We start from the raw sequence: 25,337 nt of genomic DNA on the forward strand, positions 1-25,337 counted from the left end.
CATACTCTGTTGCGTCTCCTACAGTCATTGTGGAAACAATTTTTTCCATCAGGTCGGACAAAGTTCCAGATGCAAGACAATGTCTTCCACAAAGTTTTTGGAAAGAAACATTGTTAAGAGAGCAGAGTAGTTACAAAAGCTATCAGACATTGTTCTTATGTCGTCCAAAGCCCTGCAGGGCTACAGCGGTGTCACCAAAACCAGCTACAGAACGCTTCTGAATATGTCAGCGATTCTGCAGCAGAATTTTTGTCCACAGACCCAGCACTTTGCTGGAGCCCACACTAGCTGTCACTTTTGGCTCTCTGCCAGACATGGCTAGCACCATCCACTGTGGTGCCAACTGAGGTCGCCGGCCCGCCGCCAAAGACATCACCAATGTTGGTGCCAACTTCCATCCAACTTCCTGCACTGATGTCTGGGGACGTACCACCAACAGAAGGTCACTGTGCTGCCTCAGAAGATCACTTCACTGTTCAATTGACTGCACCATCTGCGTCTCTGGATGTAGGTGTACACCCTGTAACTGTTTTCCAGACAGTGTCCCTGGTCACTCACAAGGTGGATACTGGTGTGTGGGCAGGAAGCAGACATGGGCCGCTGTTACAATCCCTGCTTCTGCATCCACATCTGCATTCAATCCTCCCCCCCTGCTACTGTCACAAGCATCTGTCTTAAACGACAACAGTGTGTAAGTGTGGGTGGAGGCGGAATATGCTGGTGTCTGAAGAACAGTGCACCAAAGCAAGGTTGGCATCTAACAACAAAATCCCAGAAATCGATAGCTACTCCATGCCACCACAATTGATGGTCTACTTATGGCTGAGCAGAGGAATGCTCACCCCATTTCGAAGTCACAAATTGAGATGAGATAGGCCACCTATGTATTAAATGTCTTAGGCAGAAATCTTTAATTTGGACATTATGTGGATTATAATTCAAGTGAAGAGTCTTGTAAATTTATCTGTATCAAATGGTGCTTTAACATTCAGAGACAGTTGTAAACACACAGAGCAGTCCTGGGAAATGGATTGTTGCAAGTTAAGTGAATCTCCCAAACTACACTGTAATAATTAATATTTTGTGTGTTACAGTTACACCCAGTCTCTTCCCAGAGCTAACCAAAGAACTCACCATTGTCAGGCGATTGTATTTCTGTCCAGCACAACAATAGCAATGATGCTTAGTCAAGTTAAAAACTCCATCACAAAGACTAGAAGTGTATTTCTGCTGGAAAGAGCAGACAAGCAGTGGTTAGCATACCACTTAGGTGACATATGGACATCATTTAATTTCAGTGTGATGACATAGAGGTATTACGAGCACAGTTTAATGCATTTTTAAGTTACACAATGGAAAAGTATATGCAAAGTAAGCGATTGAGGACAGGCAAGATCCATCATGGTTTAATAACAAAATTCAGAAAATAATGATTAAGCAAAGACTGTTGTGCACTCGGTTAAAAAAAGAACATACAAATGACGATGGGCAAACATTAGTAGAAATGTGTGTCATAAAAGGATCAATGCATGAAGCACACAACTTCCATCATCTTAGTAAACAATCTTGCCAAGAACCCAAGTAAATTCAGGCCCTACACAAAATTGCTAAGTGGGTAAAAGGCTTTTATCCAGTCACTCTTTGAACAGTCTGGCATGGAGATACAAGACAGAAAAAAGAAACACCAAGTTTTAAATTTCACATTTAGGAAAACATTCACGAAGGATGACCGCACAAACATACCACTGCTTGACCACTTCACTGATTCTCCTATGCACGACATAGTAATAGGCATCCCTGGCAGAGAGAAGTAAGTGAAAGAGCTGAAAACAAGTAAGTCACCAGTCTGGACGGGATCCCAATACGGCTTTACAGGGAGTTTCTTTATGGCGCTGGCCCCTTACTTAGCTCATGTTTATCACAAATCTCTTGCTGAGTGCACAGTACCAAGTGACAAAAAAATGCAGGTGACTCCTGTATTTAAGAAAGCTAAAAGAATGGACCCACAAAATTACAGACCAATATCCTTACCATTCCACGGATTTTTCATTGGTGGTATGACTACACTGGGATGCACTTAGCCTCCTGAAGACAACCATATTAAGAGGTAGCAGCTACAAGGTCGGAACGTTGACAACGGTCAGGAGTGCGGTGTGCTGACTCCTTCCCCCTCCACACTGTATTTTGAAGGCATCCCTCGCGTGAAACACTGCTTGCCTTTTTCTCACATTATATCTTGTGAACCATGGGATGAAGGGCTACAAGTGGATTCCACAGTCCCAGATTTCCGGAAAGCATTTGACACAGTGCCCCGCTGCAGACATTTAATGAATCTCCAAGCATATGGATTAGTTACCCAGATATGTGAGTGATTTGAAGACATCTTAAGTAACAGACATCAGTATGTTCTCCTCGACAGTGAGTGTTCATCAGAGAAAGGGGTATCATCAGGATTGCCCCAGTGATGTCTGATACAACTAATCTTGTTCTCTATTTACATAAATGATCTGATGGATAAAAATGCTAGTATTATCGACATGCTTTGTGAGTGGGAATCCCTGGAGCGAGTGAAGTGCTTCTCGCAAAACACTACAGAAAAAAATTAGAGAACCAGCATTTCAAACTGACTGCAGAATGATCCTTCTGTCACCGACATATGTTTTCTGCAAAGACCACGAAGATAAGAGAAATTACAGGGTTGCAACAAGTTTCCCCAACTGAAATTCCCTGGTATTTCCCAGATTTCCAGACAAGTTTTAGTATTTTCCCCTGACAAATTTTGAGATCTGAAGGGTAAGTTAAGATGTAAGTTGACAATCTCTTTGCAGCTGCAGTTCAAGAAACAATAGTGCAAACAAGAAAATATATACATTAAAAAAAATTGCAAGCAGATGGAATTTCCTGATGTGAGCAAAAATCTTTAGTACTAACATCAACATCTTTTCTAATGAACTGTTTTTAAGTGGAGAAAGCAAGCCAAATGATATACATGTTTCATTAAGACCACTTACGTTATTTTATTTTAATAAAAAGAAACACATTTGGAGACAAAAATATGCATTTCGTTGGAGCCGCAGGACAGATTTAAAACAGATTCACTGTGTTCAGAAATAACCGCAGAAAAAAGTAGGCCTCTTGAAAGAAGTGTATAAAGTGGGGAACAATTGTGTAAACCAACACTGTAGGTGACCACCAATAAAATGTTGCTTCTACTATGTTTGGTATCGTCAGTTATTACCGACTGTGTTATTTCTATCATTTTACAGGTATTGCGTGATTTTTCTTTCGAGAAATATATGAGTACATAGCGTACAAGCTGCCAATGATTTACAATTTTCTTCTTCTTATCATCCATATTTTCTATATAAAAAACTAAGATGCTGTGACTCAGCAAATGAGAAAGTGCTGATAGATAGACAAAATAAAAAACACACAAACACACACATAAATTTCAAGCTTTCGCAACCCAAGGTTGCTTCATCAGGAAAGAGAGGAGGAGAGGGAAAGATGAAAGGATGTGGGTTTTAAGGGAGAGGGTAAGGAGTCATTCCAATCCCGGGAGCGGAAAGACTTACCTTAGGGGGAAAAAAGGACAGGTATACACTCGCGCACACATACACACACGCATATATCCACAACTTTTACAAATACTCTGAGAATCAGTAATAATTATAGGTAGTAACACCGTAAAGACGATTGCTGTGCCACAGACAGGCATGTAGAAAAAACAATCACACTCTCACAACTAAATTTTCAGCCACAGATTTTGTCAGAAAATGAGAGCACACACACATTCACACAATCATTCAGACACAACTCATGCACACACGACCGCCATTTCCAGTCGCTGCATCTACAGTCTCTGAGAATCAGATCCAAACAAACCACTCCACAGACCTGCCTGCCTCTCATTGGCAGCTGCTAGGCTAGCAGCAAGAAGTGTTGGCAGCACTGACTGCAAGCTGAGGGGAGTGATAAGTAAACAAACCATTTCATCTACGGAGACAAAAACACAATTTTTCCAGCGTTTTTTCAAATTTCCCTGATGTTTCCCTGATTTCCATGAGATGTTTGAAATTCCCTGATATTCCATGATTTCCAGAACCTGTGGGAACCCTGAATTATGACTTGTAGGAAAGCACATAGACAGTAGTTTTCCCTGGCACTATTTGTAAGTGGAACAGAACAAAAAGTAGTGCTATAAGGTACTGTCCGCCATGCCCCATAAAGTGGCTTGCAGAGTACATATGTAGATGTGAACGTAGATCATTCAAAGGCTAGTACATAAGTAGGCCACGAACAATGGATAAAGCAATAGAGGATGAAATGGCTTCATCAGAGGAAAATGCTACATGGTCTTTGGAACATTGGCAACCACATAACATGCCCATTACAAACTGTTGGCTTCATACAACCAAGTTTACAAATGTTGGTGAAACTGATCACTATAAAGCAAGATTAGTTGTGCATGGATTTAGTCAACAAGAAGGTATTGACTACAATGAATGGATTCCTAAAGAAAGAGGGGCTAGCACCAGTGATTCAAGGACTTCCCAGTGTATCTTGGGCTTGTGGAAAATGCAGATCCCTGTCTGTTTTATTGAGAAGACTGCAAAGAAGTATTGATGGCAGTTCTTTATGTTGATGATGAATTAATAACTGCAAGTAAGAAAAAGGAGGTTTTCCTGAGTGAAATTTAAGATCACTACTGAACCAGTAGCATACCCTTTTAAATACACTGGTCAACATGGTTTTCTTTACATGAAATTTGATTAGTGATTCTAGCGCACATTCTTTACTGTATTCAGATATAGGGTCAGAATCATTCCGTTTTTTTGTAGTAACTTTTTAAAATTTGATTTTAGCTCTCCCTTCAACCTGTCGTAAGAATGTGTACCTCAGATATAGTTATTTTACTTCTGCCGTATTTTAGAAAGTGATATTATGTATCATGTCAAAGCTCCAAATGACAAGACTGTTCAGGTTCATTCATATTTTGACAAATGGTATTGTGTTTTCAATTATCTATTCTATTATGGGAACTCTTGGGCATCAACACCAGCCAGATGAGTGGCGATTGTTCATTGACTTCTCTAAACTTAGTTTGAAGGCTGTGCTGCTACATATTGGCAATGAGCTTCCATCAATACCTGTAGCACATGCCACTGATATGAAACACACATATGACAATATGAAACTAGTTATAGAAAAAAAATGCAATATAAAAACTACAGGGTGTACATATAAGTCTGGAAAAACTCAATTATTTATTGCACAAGAACTAAACACTGTACAGATGTCATACATGTTGCATTTTGAAGAGAAACGCCAAAGGTAATTTTTTTTTTTTTTTTTTTTTTTTTTTTTTTTTTTTTTTTTTTTTTTTTTTTTTTTTAAACCCATTGATATGTGAACCATGAGTGACACAGCAGACACAAATATGGTAATCAAATTCTTGCCATATCCATCCCAGGATAGCATCGTCGACTGTGGCAGTTGCTTCCCGTATTCTCTACTGGAGCTCTGCTACACCACGTGGTAGAGGTTGTAAATACACCAGATCTTTGAAGTGTCCCCACAGTAAAAAGTCACACAGAGTGAGATCTGGTCATCAGGGAGGAAATTTCAAAAACCAGCTCTCCCTTCTGTAGCAAGACCCTGTTTGCGACTAGCACTGACTATCAGCAAATTACCAAACTATGCTGTGGCGGTATACATGGAAAAAAAAAAAAAAAAAACAACTTTCAGGGTTTCTCTTCAAAATGACATATATATGATATCTGTACAATGTTTGGTGCTTGTATAGTAAATAATTGCAAGTGTTCCCGAACTTTATGTACACCCTATGTGAATGAAATATCTGTGGCGACTTAAAAGTCACTGATTTATTGCTTGGTTTGCAACTTCAGTTCATCAAATTTTGACCTTTTTTATGCAAATGGGACAGCAAAGACAAAGAATTCTCACTGCTTTAGAAAATCATACCCTAAACATGAATCTCTTCACTCTTACCAGAAAAAATGTGTCACTTGTTCCCTCAGTGAATCCTTAAAAAATACATTTACCTCCGTTGCATATTAAATTAGGAGTAATGACAAGTTTTGTCAAAGCTATGCATTAACTTTCTGATGGATTTTTGTATTTGAAATTAAAATTACCCACAGTCAGTGCTGCTAAACTAAAAGAAAGAAAAAAAAATATGGAACCACAAATACGGTCATTAATGGCTAATGAACATTTTGAAGGACTGTTATATCCACTGGAAAAAGCAGCCTGGCTGTCTTTCAAAAATGTATGTTGGAAGTTCTTTGAAATCATACAGCAGAAAAAACTATTGTCATACAGTGGCTAATCTTTTGCATTCTTATAAAGCTACGGGATGCAATACCTCCTTAAAAACTCATTACATGGACTCTCACTTACACTTGTTCACGGAAAATCTTGGTGCCATCAGCAATGAGCGTGGTAAGTGTTTTCATCGGCAAAATTACTACAATGGAAAAGAGGTACCAAGGCAAGTAGAGTTCTAATATGCTGGCTGACTAGTGCTCCTGAGATGTTCCTGATGAAAATTATGCCTGAAAATCACTATCCACCACTTTCTATGTAAGTCAGAATGAATAGTATATCATTTAAAGTTAGATAGCTGGTTACTGATATTAGAACTAATCAAAAATTCAAATAAGTATTACACAGAAATCCTCCCTGATGGGGGAAAACAGAAATGATATTTGCATTCGGCACACCTACTACTTCTAGAAATCGCATATTTTTATTCTAGTGAAAGGAAAAAAGTTCAATGTTGTCAACCAGTGATATTAATACTACAAGGTGTTACAAAAAGGTACGGCCAAACTTTCAGGAAACATTCCTCATACACAAATAAAGAAAAGATGTTATGTGGACTTGTGTCCGGAAATGCTTAATTTCCATGTTAGAGCTCATTTTAGTTTCGTCAGTATGTACTGTACTTCCTCGATTCACCGCCAGTTGGCCCAATTGATGGAAGGTAATGTCGACTTCGGTGCTTGTGTTGACATGCGACTCATTGCTCTACAGTACTAGCATCAAGCACATCAGTATGTAGCATCAACAGGTTAGTGTTCATCATGAACATGGTTTTGCAGTCAGTGCAATGTTTAAAAATGCGGAGAAGGCCCATTTTATGTATGGATTAGCACGGGGCAATAGCCGTGGCGCGGTACGTTTGTATCAAGACAGATTTCCAGAACGAAGGTGTCCCGACAGGAAGACGTTTGAAGCAATTGATCGGCGTCTTAGGGAGCACGGAACATTCCAGGCTATGACTCGCGACTGGGGAAGACCTAGAACGATGAGGACACCTCCAATGGACGAGGCAATTCTTCGTGCAGTTGACGATAACCCTAATGTCAGCGTCAGAGAAGTTGCTGCTGTACAAGGTAATGTTGACCACGTCACTGTATGGAGGGTGCTATGGGAGAACCAGTTGTTTCCGTACCATGTACAGCATGTGCAGGCACTATCAGCAGCTGATTGGCCTCCAAAGGTACACTTCTGGAAATGGTTCATCCAACAATGTGTCAATCCTCATTTCAGTGCAAATGTTCTCTTTACGGATGAGGCTTCATTCCAGCGTGATCAAATTGTACATTTTCACAATCAACATGTGTGGGCTGACGAGAATCCACACGCAATTGTGCAATCATGTCATCAACACAGATTTTCTGTGAACGTTTGGGCAGGCATTGTTGGTGGTGTCTTGATTGGGCCCCATGTTCTTCCACCTACGCTCAATGGAGCACGCTATCATGATTTCATACGGGATACTCTACCTGTGCTGCTAGAACATGTGCCTTTACAAGTACGACACAACAGGTGGTTCATGCACGATGGAGCTCCTGCACATTTCAGTCAAAGTGTTCGTACACTTCTCAACAACAGATTCAGTGACCGATGGATTGGTAGAGGCGGACCAATTCCATGGCTTCCACGCTCTCCTGACCTCAACCCTCTTGACTTTCATTTATGGGGGCATTTGAAAGCTCTTGTCTACGCAACCCCGGTACCAAATGTAGAGACTCTTTGTGCTCGTATTGTGGACGGCTGTGATACAATGCGCCATTCTCCAGGGCTGCATCAGCACATCAGGGATTCCATGCGATGGAGGGTGGATGCATGTATCCTCGCTAACAGAGGACATTTTGAACATTTCCTGTAACAAAGTGTTTGAAGTCACGCTGGTACGTTCTGTTGCTGTGTGTTTCCATTCCATGATTAATGTGATTTGAAGAGAAGTAATAAAATGAGCTCTAACATGGAAAGTAAGCGTTTCCGGACACATGTCCACATAACATCTTTTCTTTATTTGTGTGTGAGGAATGTTTCCTGAAAGTTTGGTCATACCTTTTTTTAACACCCTGTATATGTGAAGAGAATAGATCAACAGCGATTAATCAAGAAATTTATGCTAAAGACATCCTTCAAGTGTTTGACACAACGGAAGTTCATCCTGAACAAACTGAATAACGCAATATCTACAGCCATTCGTGGTGACCAATAACAAACCAATGAACGCTCTATTTCCAGCAGCAGTTGGGTGTCTTATGTATTTAGCTGTTAGTACCATCAGTTGGGTCTCTTATGTATTTAGTTGCTAGTACCAGGACCAATATATTATTTCCAGTGAACTACGTGCCAATACTTTTGGAGAATCCTCAAGAAAACCATTGATCTTTGGTAAGAAGGATCGTAAAGTGTATCAAAAGTTCAGTCTCATAGGTTTAGGGCTAACATACGAAGCTAGCCATGCAAACATAAGACCTGAGATGTACACTGATGCTGACTGTGCTAGTGACTCAACAACTTGACAGATAGTAGAGTAAATTGAAGATTTTATGGAGGAGCAATTATCGGGGAATGTAAGCAGCAACAATTCACATCACTGCCAACAACAAAATCACAATATGTGGCTGTCAATAAATGAGCAAGAGAAGGAGTACAGTCATTCAAAATTTTTGAACAAATTCTGGCGACAGGGGAGTGTTCCTGTTATAGGCTAATTGTTTATAACACAGGTGCCATTACACTGGCCAAAAATGCAGGATTTCCCAATAGTTTGAGGCATATCGAGCTTTTTGTGCAATACATCTGTGAGAAAATTCATGACAAGCCAGTTAGCCATTGAGTATGTACTGAGCAATGAGCAAGCTACAGAATTCTCACCAAATTCGATCTGAATATTTAAAACTCTTTACTGGAATGCTTTAATTATTATTCCATTCTGGATTTTCCAATGCTTGGATTACTGTATTTAGCACCATAAATATTTAGCGGAAATGCTGACCCAAAAGAAAACTTTCTGCTATTACGTTGCACATCTCTGTAAGCAGTTTATGCAATCAGGTTACCTTCCATTCACAACACAGTTGCACTCAGCGACTGTTATATTGACTTGTAAATTATAGACTCCAGCAATCAGTCATTTACAAGTTTGTGCAATGTCTTATCATCCCAAATACTTGTTCTAAGAATTACATCACATGTGTGCTTTATTAATTTAATTAAAAGCATACTGTGCCCAACATAATTTCTGTCATAACAAGGACAAGTCAGGAGACAGATTAATCTAAACATAAAAGTTTACTTCTTATAAATGAACAGAACATATTTTATGCACAAATCCCTTGTGTACCTGAATCACTCCTAGAAATAGACATGCAAAAAATTAGTGTCTATTACCACCCATGTGGAATTCCTACATGTAGGTGAAATAATTACTTATAAACACGTAAAGGTACAAGCAAAATATGATTGAGGAGATACAACATCTTGTGGATGAAAAATATAGAGATAAATGTGACATGAATCTTAGACTATATCAAGGAGTCACATGGAAAGCTGAGAAGGCAACAAACACAAGACAATTATTCATATTAATTTGCAAATTATATTAATGTATCTCAGTCTGAAAGAGAAAACGTGGAGATGTGAAATGAATGAAGAAATATATATTGACAGAAATACACAAATATGAGACTATGAGAAACTACTGCTACATCCTGGATATACTATTACCAATCACATGTCTATGAATGTTATGATATAAATTTAATGTTATTTACATTTTAAATGGCACAGGTGAAATCTTACGCAGTGCACTGAAATAGCACCGGAAAAGGGTTTCAAAAAATGCATAGCTGGTTAAAACAGCAAAAAAGAAAGAAGCATTAATCCAATCTTAAATATCTTCAGAACGAGATGATGGTGCTACAGCCTAAATGAGCATCTGCAACCTAGTCAAATATCAAATAACCCGAGTGTTTTGTAAAATCTTATTTGCACACATCTTCAATGTAGTAATGTGATCTACATAAACAAGATGTAAACAGCTTTCCCTTTAATGAAGTATCACTATACAAAAAAGCCAACTACTATGTAATGGACGTCAACATTATTCAAGTGAAAACATGTTTCAAATTTCTTGCTTTTATGTGTGTGTGTGTGTGTGTGTGTGTGTGTGTGTGTTAAGAGCTTACAAATTTTTCTCTTCACCCTCAAGGCCCTTCCCATAATCAATCTATGGAATGGAAATCTATCTACCTAAGTAAGTGGTACTTCTTCTGAAGATAATACATCACTTAGAGGGAATGGCAGTTAGATAAAAGTATCAAAAGGGAAAACAATCACTGTACATGAAAATCTCTGGGGCCAACAAAACGGGTACCAGTATTTGTGAATGAGAAAGTGCAACAAAAATGTCATTCTCGAAATATGTGAACTATCAATAACGTGTCTGCAATGTACCCAGCAGGTGAAGGTTGTCCGAGATCCTTGTAACAAGTACATATAAGCAATAGAAAAAAAACCATATGTACACTCCCACCTCTCCCAAAGCAACTATACTACTTTAACAAATGTTCGCCACACAGTTTGGTTTGAAGTTTAAAATGCAATACTTTTCTCCTTAGTTCCACAGCTTCATATAACAAAAACTGACCTCGAAGACGACTTTTCTGGGATTTGTAGTTGGAGGTATCTTTCTTTTTTGAAATTTAAGCGCCATGTCTGCATATATACGTAGCAATACTTCGAACTGCAGTCACAGTACATTTGTTAATCGAAAAATTATGAACTGTTAACACTGTGCATTTACTGTCACTTCTGCAAATATTGCACAAAAAGGAGGAAATAAACATAGCATGTTCGAAAGACATTGGCCTATATTTTGCGTTTCTTTCCGTCGTTTCATCTTATCGGCTGGAAATTTCTTTAAATGTATAATTACTTCTCACGCAATAACAAGCTGTTTTCTTAGTAAACATTATAACCTAAGCCAGCGCTGTTTACTGTTTACGTCTGCTCAATTCAACTACACATTTCCCGCCATTACTTTCCGAAAAGTTACTTGCAACGACAAAAGACAGACGGTGTTACCACAGTCCAGTGTTATTATCAAGGGGGGTAACATTCACTAAATGGATTTTAATATATCGTCACTGGTCAAAATACTGTAGACTACCACTTTACGATTAACACTAATCATAACTTTAGAGTGAATTACATCCATGATTTGATTTTTAGACAGTCTTATCGTCTATAAACTGTTATCGTTACCTTCAAACACGATAAGTTATGTGATATGAGTGAGTGATAACTGTGGTCAGAGTTGCGCGTGGACTCAGTTCGACGCGCTGTGTTCGTAATATAGTATCCTATCCCCATTCAATTAGCGGAGGCACGATGGTTGAAACAAGAATAATACTTCTTGCCCTCTTCGGTGCACACATAGCAGCAGCAATTTTTCTCGAGAAAGAGGCCATCCTTCGAACACTTCTTCTATCAGTTCTGATTTTTGTAGCAACAGGAAAACGGTACAGATGGTTTTATATCCTGTACAAAACATGGCATCGAGATAGGCAGTAAGTACCTAAATGACAAGGAGGTTTTTTTCATTTTTTACTGTTATTCACTAGTCAGTAGCATTTTCACTATGTTATTTACATTTTTTGTACTATGAAGGATAATTTATTGTCCATGTCCGTCGCGTTTCCTTCTTGTTAGTATATAAGCTATTATCTGTTATTAACATTATATAGTGTTCAAAATTGTGAGTTATGGTAACTAATTCCATCGTCTTGTCCTAAAATAATTATCAATGAAGATAAAATTCGTAAGAACAGTGAGTTCTGAAGTAGCTCTTGCCTAGTCGTAAGTAAACAGTACTACAAAATTGTGACTATCGTCTTTTTTCCGGTTTTCCGTCGTTGATTCGAAATTCATGGAGGCATTTTCCGTCCATGCAACTAAATGAAAGGCAGTTTATTTTTTGCCGTACGCTTTTCGCGTCTTTTATTCATGAAGCACCTTCACTAGCTCGTAATACATGTCTTACAATATACTAAATGTAATATCTAGTAGTTACAATATGTTACATTTTGTCATATTTTCTCTAGTTTTTCAGAATATAAAATTTGCGCTACAAAAGTTTTCTAATCTGAAAAACAAAATAAAAACATGACAAAATGTAACGTAGAAACATATTGTAACTACTACATAATACATTTATTGCATGTATAAAAGGAAAGTTGTATTACAGGTCGCTGAAGATCTTTCGTAAACAAAAGATGCGAAGCGCATGTGGCAAAAAACAAACTGGCTTTAAAGTAGTTGCGTAGACGTGAGGTACCTCCACAAATTATAACTATGTTTTGAAGAAGCTCTGGAAGATATAGTTGGAGCTCCATCTTCTACATAAAACCTGTAACTGCGCTCTACATTAATTAAAACTAAACTCCTCCCGCACAGGCCGTGAAGGCCCAAAGGTACCGACTGGCCGCCATGTCATCCTCAGACCACACGCGTCACTGGATGCGGATAGGGTTGGGCATGTGGTCAGCACACCGTTCTCCTGGCCGTATGTCAGTTTCCGAGACTGGAACCGCTACTTCTCAAATAGCTCCTCCGTTTGCCTCACTAGGGCTGAGTGCACCCCGCTGGCCAACAGCGCTCGGCAGACCGGATGGTCACCCATCCAAATGCTAGCTCAGCCCGACAGCGCTTAACTTCGGTGATCTGGCGGGAACCGGTGTTACCACTGCAGCAAGGCCGTTGGCTCTACATTAATTAATATTTTCAAATGGATTAAAATTGTTTATTTACATGAAAATTATTTTATTGTGAACGTCTTTGTTACAAAAAGATTCATAATCTGGGACTAATACAGATGCAGTATCTGACACAAGCATAGTACTTGTCTAGTTGGGATTAAACTCGTTTTAAAAGGAAAATTGTTAAGACAGAATCGTAACATAGTTTCAGGAACAGGACCACACTGTTGATGATGGATATGTTGAGGAAAAACCAAGACATCGCACAGATTGACTGCTGTAATCAAAAGTGCAAGAAACTTACTGTGGTAATGAGGTCGCTTCAACCTAAGAATGAACTAAGAGTGATTGGTGTGACCCTTCTTCGGATCACCAGATAGAAATATTAAGGAGAATTGCGTATCATCATATAAGTCGACACTTAATATGATGAATTATTGTAGATACTGATGGGTAAATAATGATCATATTCATATGCTTATTTCTGGCGAAATTTAAGATATATATTGCAATGACAAAACCCATTTTCGATCTCTCTTGTAATCCACATTATCACTCAGTTAAATCTATTTTGGTGATGTATGCTGCTCAGCTGGCGTAGTCATTGTGTCTGTTTATTACTCAGGTCATCTTGTTCGATAGTTTTGCTCCTTATAAGAAATCGAATCTGCTAGGTCGTTTAGTAATCCAATCTTCGATTAGATCTCTCGGGTGATGTACCCAACAAACCTTTGTAATCATACTGCTGGTGGTGATTACCTCCAACTTAACTGTTCTCTGATACATCTTGAAAAAGTAATGGTGACATTTAGTTAAGGATTAATTGTTGAAGCAGGCTCAGCTGCTACCGCCATGTAATTGCATGTTTTCTTCCTTGTCTTTGTTTTGTGCAAGCCTCTGTTGTACTGATCATGTCTCATAGCATTGTACCTATGTTGCCAATATGCAAAAGTATCCTACGTGGCACAATAGTCTGTCATACAGAATAACGCCTATATACTATTACAGGCGCTCGACCCATGCTGTAATCTGCTCTAACAGATTTTTGTAGATTATGCATTCATCGTCTATCTTCTTCCAAACAATTTTGTATATAGGATCGCTGAAGAGCTGGTATCGATGATTGGGCGTTATCATATAGTGGAATTACTGGTAATGATGCTGAGGTCTATGTAGCCAAATAAGCTGCTGAGGCAGTAGAAATAGGTAACTGAACTGAAATCCCAAATACGAGTTACAAACAAATACTATTTAAAGGTACAGTAGACGACTAAGACACAGACAGCAAGACACAATGACAACGACTAACCAGACATTCACCCAGCGGTTCCTCAATCTAGGAAATCCCTTCTACATTCAGTTTCTATGTTCCTAGTTTATTTAATATCTAAACTCAAACTTAACTACAGTAGTTTTTACAAATATCAGAATAGGCTGCAAATCGTAGACTTTTTTACCCAGACCATCTCTCCTTTTGTATCGAGGCAATATGGAGTTGCTGCAGTTATCTGACGTCAAACGAAGCAAGGATCATTAAGTTTTATCGCCCGATCCACGATGAGATTTCCAGAGGCAGATAACAAAATCAGATGGAGGTAGAAAATCAAATGTCATCTTCAAAGGAACCGCTCCAGCAGCTGCGTTAGTCGTCTTAAGGAAACCACGAAAACCTTAATTTGGATGGACGAATAGGGATTTGAACCGCCATTCTCCTGAATACAAGTCCAGTGTCTTACTACTGTGTCACCTCGCTTTGTGTTGCAAACGAGTGGGTCCCACATTAGCAAATGCATGATCACAAAAACTACACACTCAAGTGTACTTTCGATGCAGACATGCACATCTAATGCCAACATAGTGCAGCTCATATGCATGAAAAAAATTGTATGTGTGGCTTGTTACGTTTTTATATTCCCTGTACGAATGCTGACTGTGTGGCGTATACTGAAGCCTAACAAGTAAGGTATGCAGTTTGGTGAGTCGGCGTAAGTTGCATTGGGCTACGTGCGGCATCTTCGCGCGCCAGTGTCAACCAGTCACGTAAAGCGATTTTGTAAGCGTCTCTATGGCAACGCCTCTGTGTTTTCAAGATTGTAGGCGGCTATTGTTAACGCCTGCAGCTGTTCGCGCTTCACAACTGAAAGTTGGCCACAGTACTGCGAGTTGTCTCGACTAATAGCCCTCTTAATTTTTTTTTTCTCGCAATCTTTCTTTTCACGGCCTTCCTCGGCTCATCTATGCCTGTCATTTTCTAAGCATTGCCTATTCTTGACATGTGCTCAAGATCAAATAGAGTGAACTCCTACAAACTACCAGAAGGGCCTTGATTTGATGTACTTCGAAAGTAATACTCTGTTTCTGCTCGATGAGTAGGGCGTTTCTGATGCGAATACTGACTTCTGAATGGCAGTACCCTTTGTTTCGTGGAGAGGTATTAAGCTTGACCTTCACCTGTTCTTTGAAATCTTTCTGGGTGGCGTTGTTACTAAAGTTCATCTTGTAGAGCTCTTCGTCTGATGATATATTTCGGACAAAAAGAACAATAGCGCGCGTCCTTTTTATGTAGTTCAAACTTCGTTCTTTAGACATTGTGGGAACGTAACTCCGTGGAGCCGCCCGGCACAATATCGCTGCCCTCCGGCAGCTTAGCTTAACAAACCTCTCTGGACCTAGGGGACAGCACGCTTTTTATCTTGTAGGACAATAAAATATATTTGTACGGAATCGTACGACCTTCTACTTGTTGTACGTAACTACTATCTCGAGTACCGTACTTCCTATAACCTTATTGCAGCCAGCTTACGTTTCAGTTTACAATGCCTGTGCTATTTGTTTCCGTAGAACATATTTATGCTCGCTTGCTACACTTCCCGAAGCTAATTGCTTTTGATTAGGTTCCAAACTGGTTATTGCTGCGCGGGACATTGCGAGTTGTTCTAGTACCTTCTTTAGTTCTCCAGTTTCTGTGTCTAAATGCTCAATCTGTATGAGACTCATACAATGAGTGCTTTGAACAAGTTCACGAAGTAAGTGTTCGTTATGATGTCTGAAGATATCTCCATATGATGCCTCTTCCGTCGTGCGCAATCGCAAACGCAGGGAATAAAGGGCATGTACAGAAATTTGTGGAAAGAACGCATTTACGGATGGGCGTTTTCGTATCCACGCGTTGTCTCATTGCGCAAACAGTCTGCTAAGAATCTCCTTCTTTGCCTGGGTTGTGATGAAAGGGCGACAATAAAAGAAAACACAAATGCGACTGTAGGTAAATAAGTATATAAACAACAGAGGTATAAGAAATACAGAGTAATGACAACGTTTTGTTTGCAAATTTCAGAGGGAGACCACTACAAGATTTTAGATTTTCGCTTTGGGAAACTGCAGCATAAGGCTGACAATATAATTTTGTTGGCTAGTGACTGGTAATTGATATACTGTTTGAATTATCTATTCATCATTTCAAAACAAAGCATTTTATTTCCATTAAATTTTTAACTCCTAATGTGTGGTAACTCCAATCTATTATTTGACTGTTTTATACCTATTTTTCACTGTAGGAAGTGCCTAAGTTATAACTATTAGCGTATTTTATTCCTGTGCAATATTACAATTTGTATCTATTAACATCTATAAGTACTGTTATCACATGACTAGTTCCATATCCATACAGTTCCCTTGCATACCGGATGAACGGAACACGAATTAATATTATTCTTGAAACAGAGAAATACTTAAGGGAGGTTCTTAGACGTTATTCGTTATGTGAGGGTTAATTACGTCCAATGCGTCATTTGTATTTAATCACGAAATATATGTAAATTAGGATCCTCGGACTCGACAAATTTGGAAATTTCATAGACGCCAGGATCCACTAGAGCTTAAGTTGTGGTTTTCAGTTTCGTATTTTTTTTTTCCATCATCAGTGGACTTCATTTCTATTTTTAGTAGTTTGTTGAGCTACACATACCGTATCACTTCTTTTGCTGGGATGTCAGGCTCCTTAGTTATTGGGGTTTTAAGTCACCATAGCATGAATACTCGTCCGCAGTTTTCATATATTCTTTCCAGTTTTCCTGCTTCTAAACTTACGGTATCTCATTGTTCACAGATATATGATCGGAGACTTGATATGTAATACGTGACGCTCGGGGCAACACTTCTCGAATTTTTATTCAAATAATGTTCAGAATCGGCATTACACACGACTTTTTTGTTCGTCTATAATCAGCTACAAACTTAATCGTGCTTCCTTTGGAGTCAACAGATAGGACTGCACATAAATCGCATTGCAGCATAGCCTCAACGTAATACACAATCAAACCCAAGGATCCCAGCTGCCCATTGTCTGCTAAAAAGCTCAAAGATTCTCATGGGGGGTAAGCAATGCGCTTTGCGCATCTCCTCCATTTCCAAGAAAATACGCAAGCACAAATGCGCTTGCGTAGTTGCGCCATTAGAACTTTATGCGCATGTGCAAAATTGAACACAAAAAGGCATCGTGCGGACGCACCTGTAATCTTTCAATCTGGCTTTCGAATTTTAATGAAAACACTGTCATGCTTACGTGTAAACCTTTTTGATTGAAATCAAACTCTCCCGTTGCTAGTGGCTTTAAACATACCGCCTTTTTCGAATCAATCAAGTCGTTTTCGAGTGTGTTCATGTCAAGGACAGCGAAGTTTTATATAATGCATTGCAAAAGCTCGGACGCCATGCATCTTTGCCGTGCGTATGTTTACTGTCCTTTTAGATATCTGTTGTATCTAAAGTATCTCAGAGTAAACCCACTTCACTTTCGGACACTCTTGTTACGATACACTTCTGACTGACCTTGGTATGAAGACATTAGATAACAAATTTTAGCGAAAGCTCAGTCTCGAGCTACGTTCTTGTAACAATTATCGTAACAAAAGACTGGGCTAACATCGAAGTCGGCCCTTCTAGAATTGTCAATGAACGAAAACTCGTTGGAGGCTCACATAATTAAACTAATTAAACCATGATAATTTTCACGGTATTTACCTACAACATGAATCACTTTTGTATAAGAAAGCGAGTTTAAAATGAAGAACGTGAAAAATACGTCACTTGTAATAACTGACATTGCCTTTCTTAAACCTCACTATTGTCCCGCTTACACGAACAGGAAAGGACGACTCGAGTGTATTATTAAAATAAAATCAAAATGTGGCAAGTAAGAAATGGTGAACGGTTTATTGATTTCTTTGCACCTTCCAGGCAAACATGTGATTGCCGTATGCTAACAGTGCTGCCTAATGAAAGTGGAGACTGGTATATAACACACTGGGGATTGCTGGGCTTGTCTCTGTTGTGAAGTAAATTAGATTTACTGCGAACGAACGAACCCAATCTCCATGAAGGCAATCGTGCAAATACTGGGATCAGTAAGCATCGTGCAGCTGTATCAATTATGGTCATCACTATCCAGAACATACGAAAATAAGCCTATATGTCCACATTTTGAGTGAAACGGATAAGAAGAAACTTAACTGCATCTCAGGCAAAAAATGAAATGATTTAATTCATAGACTCAACTTCTAGGGGTGACTGGGTATCGCTTAATTCCCAGCCCCGGTCGATAGTTAGGGTTCGCACATACCCCATGGTACAGGCCAGGCCAAGGGACGAGTGTTTGCCTGAGTTGCTGCCTTCCCAAATTGCTGATTGGTGTTCAGGAGGTGCGACCTGAGATGTGAACAATCATCTAAGACATGTGCACCCCTCCCCCCTCTGCTCTATGGTCTGATAGAACCAGAAATCCAAACGAACCTCTCTGATGAGGTTGTCATTGCAGTCCATCGAATGGTGAAAAAGACACATGCATCCCTAATGCCTACAAATACTCTTCCTCACAGTTGATAGCATGGTGCTTCCGTCAAGATCAAAGCATGTTACGATGTTATAACAGTCCGACCGTACATTTCAAACCCGATGCACTGCAACCAGTCATCATCATTTCATCCCCAGTCGAATGTCCTGTCAAACGTGTAACCTGTGGTAGGGATACTCATGAGGGTAGTTATCCACCTCCTTCTCACCATTGTATCAATTGCACTGGCGACCATGCCGCCTCTTCCCGAGATTGTCTCGTGTATGTCGACGAGCGGGCCGGCCAGGAGGTCTGAGTGAAGGAAGAAGTGCCTTACCCAATCGCTCGCGAGTTGTTGGCTAGTCGGAAACCCTGTGTTTTACCGTCTGGCACTTACAATACTGTGTTTGCTTCATTTCGCTCCATGAAGGACATGGCCATGCAACCTCAAATTCAGCACTGCAGTTGTAAATTCGACCAGTGACTTGGTAGCGTCACCATCTCTTCCTCCAGCTGTGCAACAAGCCACTAACCTTCCGCCTCACAGGACGAAGTCATCTGCAACACAACTGGCAGGTGAGAAAGGGCAGAAGGAATAGTCCTGCAAAGACTTCTTGCGTCCCTCCAGCCACCAAACAACTAAATCTTCCTCTGCCAACTGGAAAGGCTGCAAGAAGTTGAACAGAGGCAAACGATCTTCTTCTCTGCTAACTTGGAGATTCTTTTTGATGGTGTTGCCACGTGATACCCTCACCCGGCTGACCTCCATGTGGCTGGTGCACACCGCCAAACGTTTTTCTGCCCTCAATTCTGCTGACCACCAGAAGGAGAATGCCGACGCCTCTGTAGATCTCATGGAGTACGATCCTCCAGCCTCTGCAACCTATGGCAACAAGTCTTCGAAGGCTGGCACTCAGCAGTTACTGAGGTGACACTCCTTTATTTTTCCCTCGTTTTTCCTAATCATGATTCTCCTCCAGTGGAATGTTCGTGGCCTTCGATCCAATAGAGGACTTATGGCTGGTCTGGGAACCACAGTGTCCACTTGTTCTGTCTCCAGAAAACAAAATTGCGTCCTCACGACCACTTTGAACTTTTGCATTTATTCCCAGTCCGCTTTGATCTTCCCCTCCCCCCCTCCTACCCCTGAGGACAACATTCCGTCTCATGGAGTAGACGTATTTCTCATCGGGGATGATGTTCATAGTCAGCCCATCTCCCTGACAACCTGGCTTCAAGCTGTTGCAGTCTGCATTTTCCTTCTGCACTTGATCTTTTCCTTCTGTACTGTAGTACTGTATACACCCCATCCCCTGTCATTTGGCGTCACCAGGGCAAACTTCCTACAGTTTATTGCGCAACTCCCTCACCCCTTTCTGCTGCTCGGTGACTTTAATGTGCCCATTCCCTTTCAAGTTCCCCCAGAATCTGACTGAGAGGTGCCCTCTTGGCTGACCTCAGTCAAGTTAACCTCATCTGCCTTACCACAGAAGGACCCACGTTTCTTTCAGACTCCATGCACACCTACTCCCATTTGGATCTCTCCTTGTGCACTGCCCAGCTCGCCTGTCGTCTTGAGTGGTCCATTCTCCCTGACACATACTCCAGTGACCATTTTCTGTGTGCTATCCATTTGGTGATACCTACCCCACCTACGTGCACATCCAAAGGGCAACGATTTAAGGCCAACTGGAGGCTTTACTCCTCCCTGGTGGCCTTCAAAGAACAAGATTTCCCCAGTTGTGATGACCAGGTAGAATACCTTACAAACGTTATCCTTACTGCTGCAGAATGTTCCATTCCTCACACTTCCTCTTTACCACGCCATGTCACAATCCCCTGGTGGACTGACACATGCTGTGACACAATACACACGGAGAGGTGCTCTCTGTGTTCTTAAGTCATCCTACAATGGCAAACTGCATTTGCCAAAAACAGTTGCATGCACAGTGTCATCACGTTCTTTGGGATAGCAAAAAAGCTAGCGAGATTTCATTTGCTAGTTCTTATAACAGTTAGACTCCCTCTTCTGTTGTGTGGGCCAGCCTCCAGCGGCTCACTAGGACCAAGGTCCATTCCCCAATTTCCGGCCTGACATTAGCAGATGATGTCCTAGTCGATCCTCTTGCTATCTCAACACCTAAGGTCGCTATTTTGCGGAGATATCGAGCTCCACACACTATCACCCTAACTTCCTCCATCGAAAGCGACTGGAGGGTGTTCGGGCGATACCCTTCTCTTCTCAGAACAGTGAGTGCTAAAATGCCGTCTTTACTACGAGGGAGCTAGATCATGCTCTCACTTCATCCCAATACTCCACTGCAGGGCTGGGCGATGTTAACATTCAGATGTTGCAGAACCTTTCTCTTGTGAGCAAGCACTTTCTCCTTCATATGTACAATCGAATCTAGGAAGTGGGCACGTTTCCCAGGTGCTGTCGTGAAGCCACTGTCATACCCATACCCAAGTCTGATAGGGAAAAGCACCTTCCTTCTAGTTATCTCCTTATTTCTCTCTCCAGCTGTGTTTGCAAGGTGATGGAATGTACGATTCATACCTGGTGGGCGTGGTGGCTTGAGTCTTGAAATTAACTAACCACTGAATTTAGAGTGCCCCATTCTGAAGTTGAGACTCTCGTCACTTTGTCAACCCATGTCATGAGTGGTTTTCTGCAGAAATACCAGACTGTGGCCGTGTTTTTCGATTTGAAGAAAGCTTGACAACTGCTGGAGGACTGGTATCCTCCGTATTCTATACACATGGGGCTTCCATGGCCCAATTCCCTCAAATTTTTAAAAGACATAGTTTTCAAGGTATGTGTGGTTTATGCCTTGTCAGACGCCTTTATCCAGAAAAATGGTGGTACTCAGGGTTCTGTACTTAGCGTCGTCCTCTTTGTTACTGCCATTAATCTCATTACGGCCTGTCTCCTGGCAGGCATCTCCAACTCACTTTTCATTGAGGATTTTGCGATCTATTGCAGTTCTCCATGGACTTGTCTCCTTGTGCATCTTCCCTCCTCCCCTGTAGGTCCAGGGGTTAGAATACATCTGAGGTATTCCTGCCTGTTGTAAGATGCGACTAAAGGAGTCTCACACCTTTCGGCTTTTGTGTGATGGTCCCCTGTGGGATTTGACATCAATTTTTTCAAGATTTTCCCAAAGATGGAGGCAAATTGGGAAGGGCGCCTTGCATGATGCATCGTGTCCATCATGTGTTGAGTCTTTAGCCCACTTCGTCGTGGCATTGCAGTCCCACTCATTCTCAATCTCTTGAGCAAGGAAACCTTCCTGGACACGTTTCCTCCATCCACTATGCAGTGTCGTTTTCTGCACCAACAAGGACCATGGAATTCTTTGCACCTCATATTCAGCACGGCAGCCAGTCCATTGTGGTGGGGCCGCCATGTACACTGCTGTTTGTAGCCCCCTGACAACAGAGGGATCGGTGTACTTATGCCTGCGCCGTTAACTCCCCATGTATGCCAAGGAGTAGATGCCTATCTCCCTGGGGCATCGGGAATCCCGGCAATGGTCATCCTGCCAGGTGGCCCTTGCTGAGGCTGAGTGGCGACTATGGGAAGGGCCCCTGGTTGGAGTGGGTGGAATCAGGGTGGATGATAGGCCATGAAGTGTAGTACGTCATCTCTTGCTGGAGGTCTGCCACCAGCAGTCTCTAAGCGGGCAAAGTCTAACTTTAATGCTAAGAAATATGACCCCACATCGCTCCCCTCACTGGCCACACAATGTGAGGAATGCCAGGCTAAGGATGGCAGTGAAGCTTATTCATCCTGGTACCTTGTATGTTTGAGAGTTGATGGGGAATCTTTCATGGCCATGAAGCCTCAGTTTTTTGTGGAGCATTTGGAGGAAAAGTTCAGGGAGGTGGAGGGCTTGTCCAAAATGAGATCTGGGTCAGTCTTGATAAAATCAGCATCCTCTGTCCAGTCACGGGCATTACTCACTTCTGACAAGTGGGGGGGGACGTTCCTGTTATCACACCCCATAAGAGCTTAAATAATGTCCAGGGTATTACATTCCACAGGGACCTTCTTTTGCAGTTTGACGACGAGCTGCACGACAATTTAGAGTGGTGAGGTGTTCATTTTGTCTGGCACGTCCATTGGGGTCCGAGGGATAATCAGGTTGCCACCAGTGCCTTCATCTTGGCCTTCAAGGGTGATGCATTGCCTGAGAAGGTCAAGGTGATGATCTACCGCTGTGACATCAAGCCATATATCCCTCACCTGATGTGGTGCTTTAAGTGCTGGAAGTTCGGCCATATGTGTTCCTGTTGTACTTCCAGCATCACATGTCGAGATTGTGGACGTACATCACATCCCAATACTCCATGTGCCCTGCCTCCCATCTGTGTCAACTGTGGAGAGCATCATTCACCTCGATCGCCAGACTGCAGAATTTTACAGAAAGAGAGGAAAATCGTGGAATATAAGATCCTGGACCGACTGACCTCCACCGAGGCTAAGAGTAAATATGAGCACCTACATCCTGTGGCTATGACCACCTCTTATGCCGCCGCTACAACAGTTGTAGCCCTATCAGTTCCACAAGTGGCAGTTGGCCCTCAGAAGACAACACCTGCCCCCTTGATGGTGGAGGGTACTTCCCTCCCTGTTGCTCTCCTCCATCACTACCTACTTTGGGAGCAACCCCCCACCCCCCAACCGTCAGGGATATCTGTCCCCACTTCTGAGCCAGAGAAGTGTAAGTCTTCTTTGGCTCCTCTCGTTATGAAGGGGTCCCTTGGGTCACTCCCTTCCCAGGTTTATGTTAGTGGGAAAGATGACACCCACCAGCGGCTGAAGAGCCCAAAAGCAGATGGTCATAGGGCTTCACACTCATCCTCAGTTCTGGAGACTGAATCAGTGAAGTCCTTCCAGCCAAGGAAACCCAAGGAGCAGCGATAGAAATCCAAAAAGAAGATCCCCAAGACTAAGGGAATTGTGGTGGCATCCACACCACATGCTCTGCGTCTGCGGATGAGGTGGAGATTCTGGCGCCTACTGAGGACCTAGATCTTTCCAGACCCTCAGACACAATGGATATAGACTGCTCAGGCAAAAAGTTGGTGGCAAAAGGTGACCCTGAGGCATAAACTGCCTCATTGAATGTTCCATGCCTTCCCGGTCTCGCGATGACGTCATCCTCCAGTGGAATTGCGATAGTTTTTTCCACCGTCTGGCTGAGCTATGGCAACTGTTAGATTTTACACCTGGTTTCTGCATTACCCTCCAGAAAACCTGGATCCCAGCAATGCAGACCCTGGCCCTCCATGGCTATAATGGATACCACAGGGACCATAGCGACTATAATCGAGTGGCAGGTGGAATTTGCGTTTATGTCCTAAACTCGGTCTGTAGTGAACCTGTGCCCCTTCAAACCCCTCTTGAAGCTGTGGCAGTCAGAATAAGGACGATGCAGGAGATAATTGTCTGCAATGTATATCTTTCTCCAGATGGTGCAGTATCCTTGAATGTATTAACTGAACTTGTTGAACTCCCTAAACCTTCCATACTTTTGGGAGATTTTAACACTCATAACCCCTTGTGGGGTGGCAAGCACTGGCTGAGGCAGAGATGTCGAAACTTTACTGTCTCAGTTTGACCTCTGCCTCTTAAATACGGAGGCCACCACACGTTTAAGTGTGGCTCGTGGTAGCTACTCGGCCTTTGATTTATCAATTTGCAGCCTAGGACTTCTCCCATCTATCCACTGGAGAGCACATGACGACCTGTGTGGTAGTGACCATTTCCCATTTTTCTATCACTGCCCCGGTGTCAGGCCCAGAGATGCCTGCCCAGATGGCCTTTAGACAAGGCAGACTGGGAAACTTTCATCTCTGCTGTCATCGTTGAATCTCCCCCACATGGTGACATCGAAGTGATGGTTGAGCAGGTGACTACAACAATCGTTTCTGTGGCAGAAAACACGATCCCTCGCTCTTTAGGGTGCCCCCAGCGGAAGTTAGTCCCTTGGTGGTCGCTGGAAGTTGCTGAAGCAATTAATGAGCGTTGACGAGCTCTACAGCTGCATAAGTGGCACCCTTCTCTGGAGCACCTCATAACTTTTAAACGACTCTGTGCCCACGTTCACCAACTTATCAAACGACGGAAGCAGGAGTACTGGGAGAGATTTGTCTCGACCATTGGGTGCCATTCGTCACCTTCCCAAGTTTGGGCAACGATAAAACGGGTTTTTGGGTACCAGACCCCAACAGGTGTTCCCGGTGTTACTATAAATGGCGTGTTATCTCCTGACGCAAAACACAATTGCCAAGCACTTTGCTCGGGCCTCTGCATCGGAGAATTACTCGCCAGCCTTTCACACTCTCAAACGGCGGCTGGAAGAGAGTCCTCTCGTTTGCTACATGCCACAGTGAATCCTATAACGCCCCATTTA

At 41.8% G+C, this 25,337-nt stretch overlaps 2 protein-coding genes and 1 pseudogene across 2 annotated transcripts in view; 1 reads left to right on the plus strand and 2 right to left on the minus strand.

The window, feature by feature from the left end:
- Positions 1-11,044, minus strand: part of LOC124802853 — a 171,595-nt gene extending 160,551 nt beyond the window's left edge. Inside the window, exon 1 of the mRNA XM_047263876.1 lies at positions 10,979-11,044. Coding sequence (XP_047119832.1) covers positions 10,979-11,044 — 66 coding nt within the window. The remainder of the gene's footprint in view (positions 1-10,978) is intronic.
- A 620-nt stretch (positions 11,045-11,664) lies between these two features.
- LOC124803104 (long-chain fatty acid transport protein 1-like) overlaps positions 11,665-25,337 on the plus strand; it is a 164,420-nt gene continuing 150,747 nt past the window's right edge. The window contains exon 1 of the mRNA XM_047264262.1: positions 11,665-11,900. Within this exon, the coding sequence (XP_047120218.1) occupies positions 11,722-11,900 (179 nt within the window). The 5' untranslated portion in view covers positions 11,665-11,721. The remainder of the gene's footprint in view (positions 11,901-25,337) is intronic.
- On the minus strand, positions 12,977-13,094 carry LOC124803635 (annotated as a pseudogene).

The sequence above is a fragment of the Schistocerca piceifrons genome, chromosome 6 (assembly GCF_021461385.2).
Source record: "Schistocerca piceifrons isolate TAMUIC-IGC-003096 chromosome 6, iqSchPice1.1, whole genome shotgun sequence".
Taxonomy (NCBI): domain Eukaryota; kingdom Metazoa; phylum Arthropoda; class Insecta; order Orthoptera; family Acrididae; genus Schistocerca; species Schistocerca piceifrons.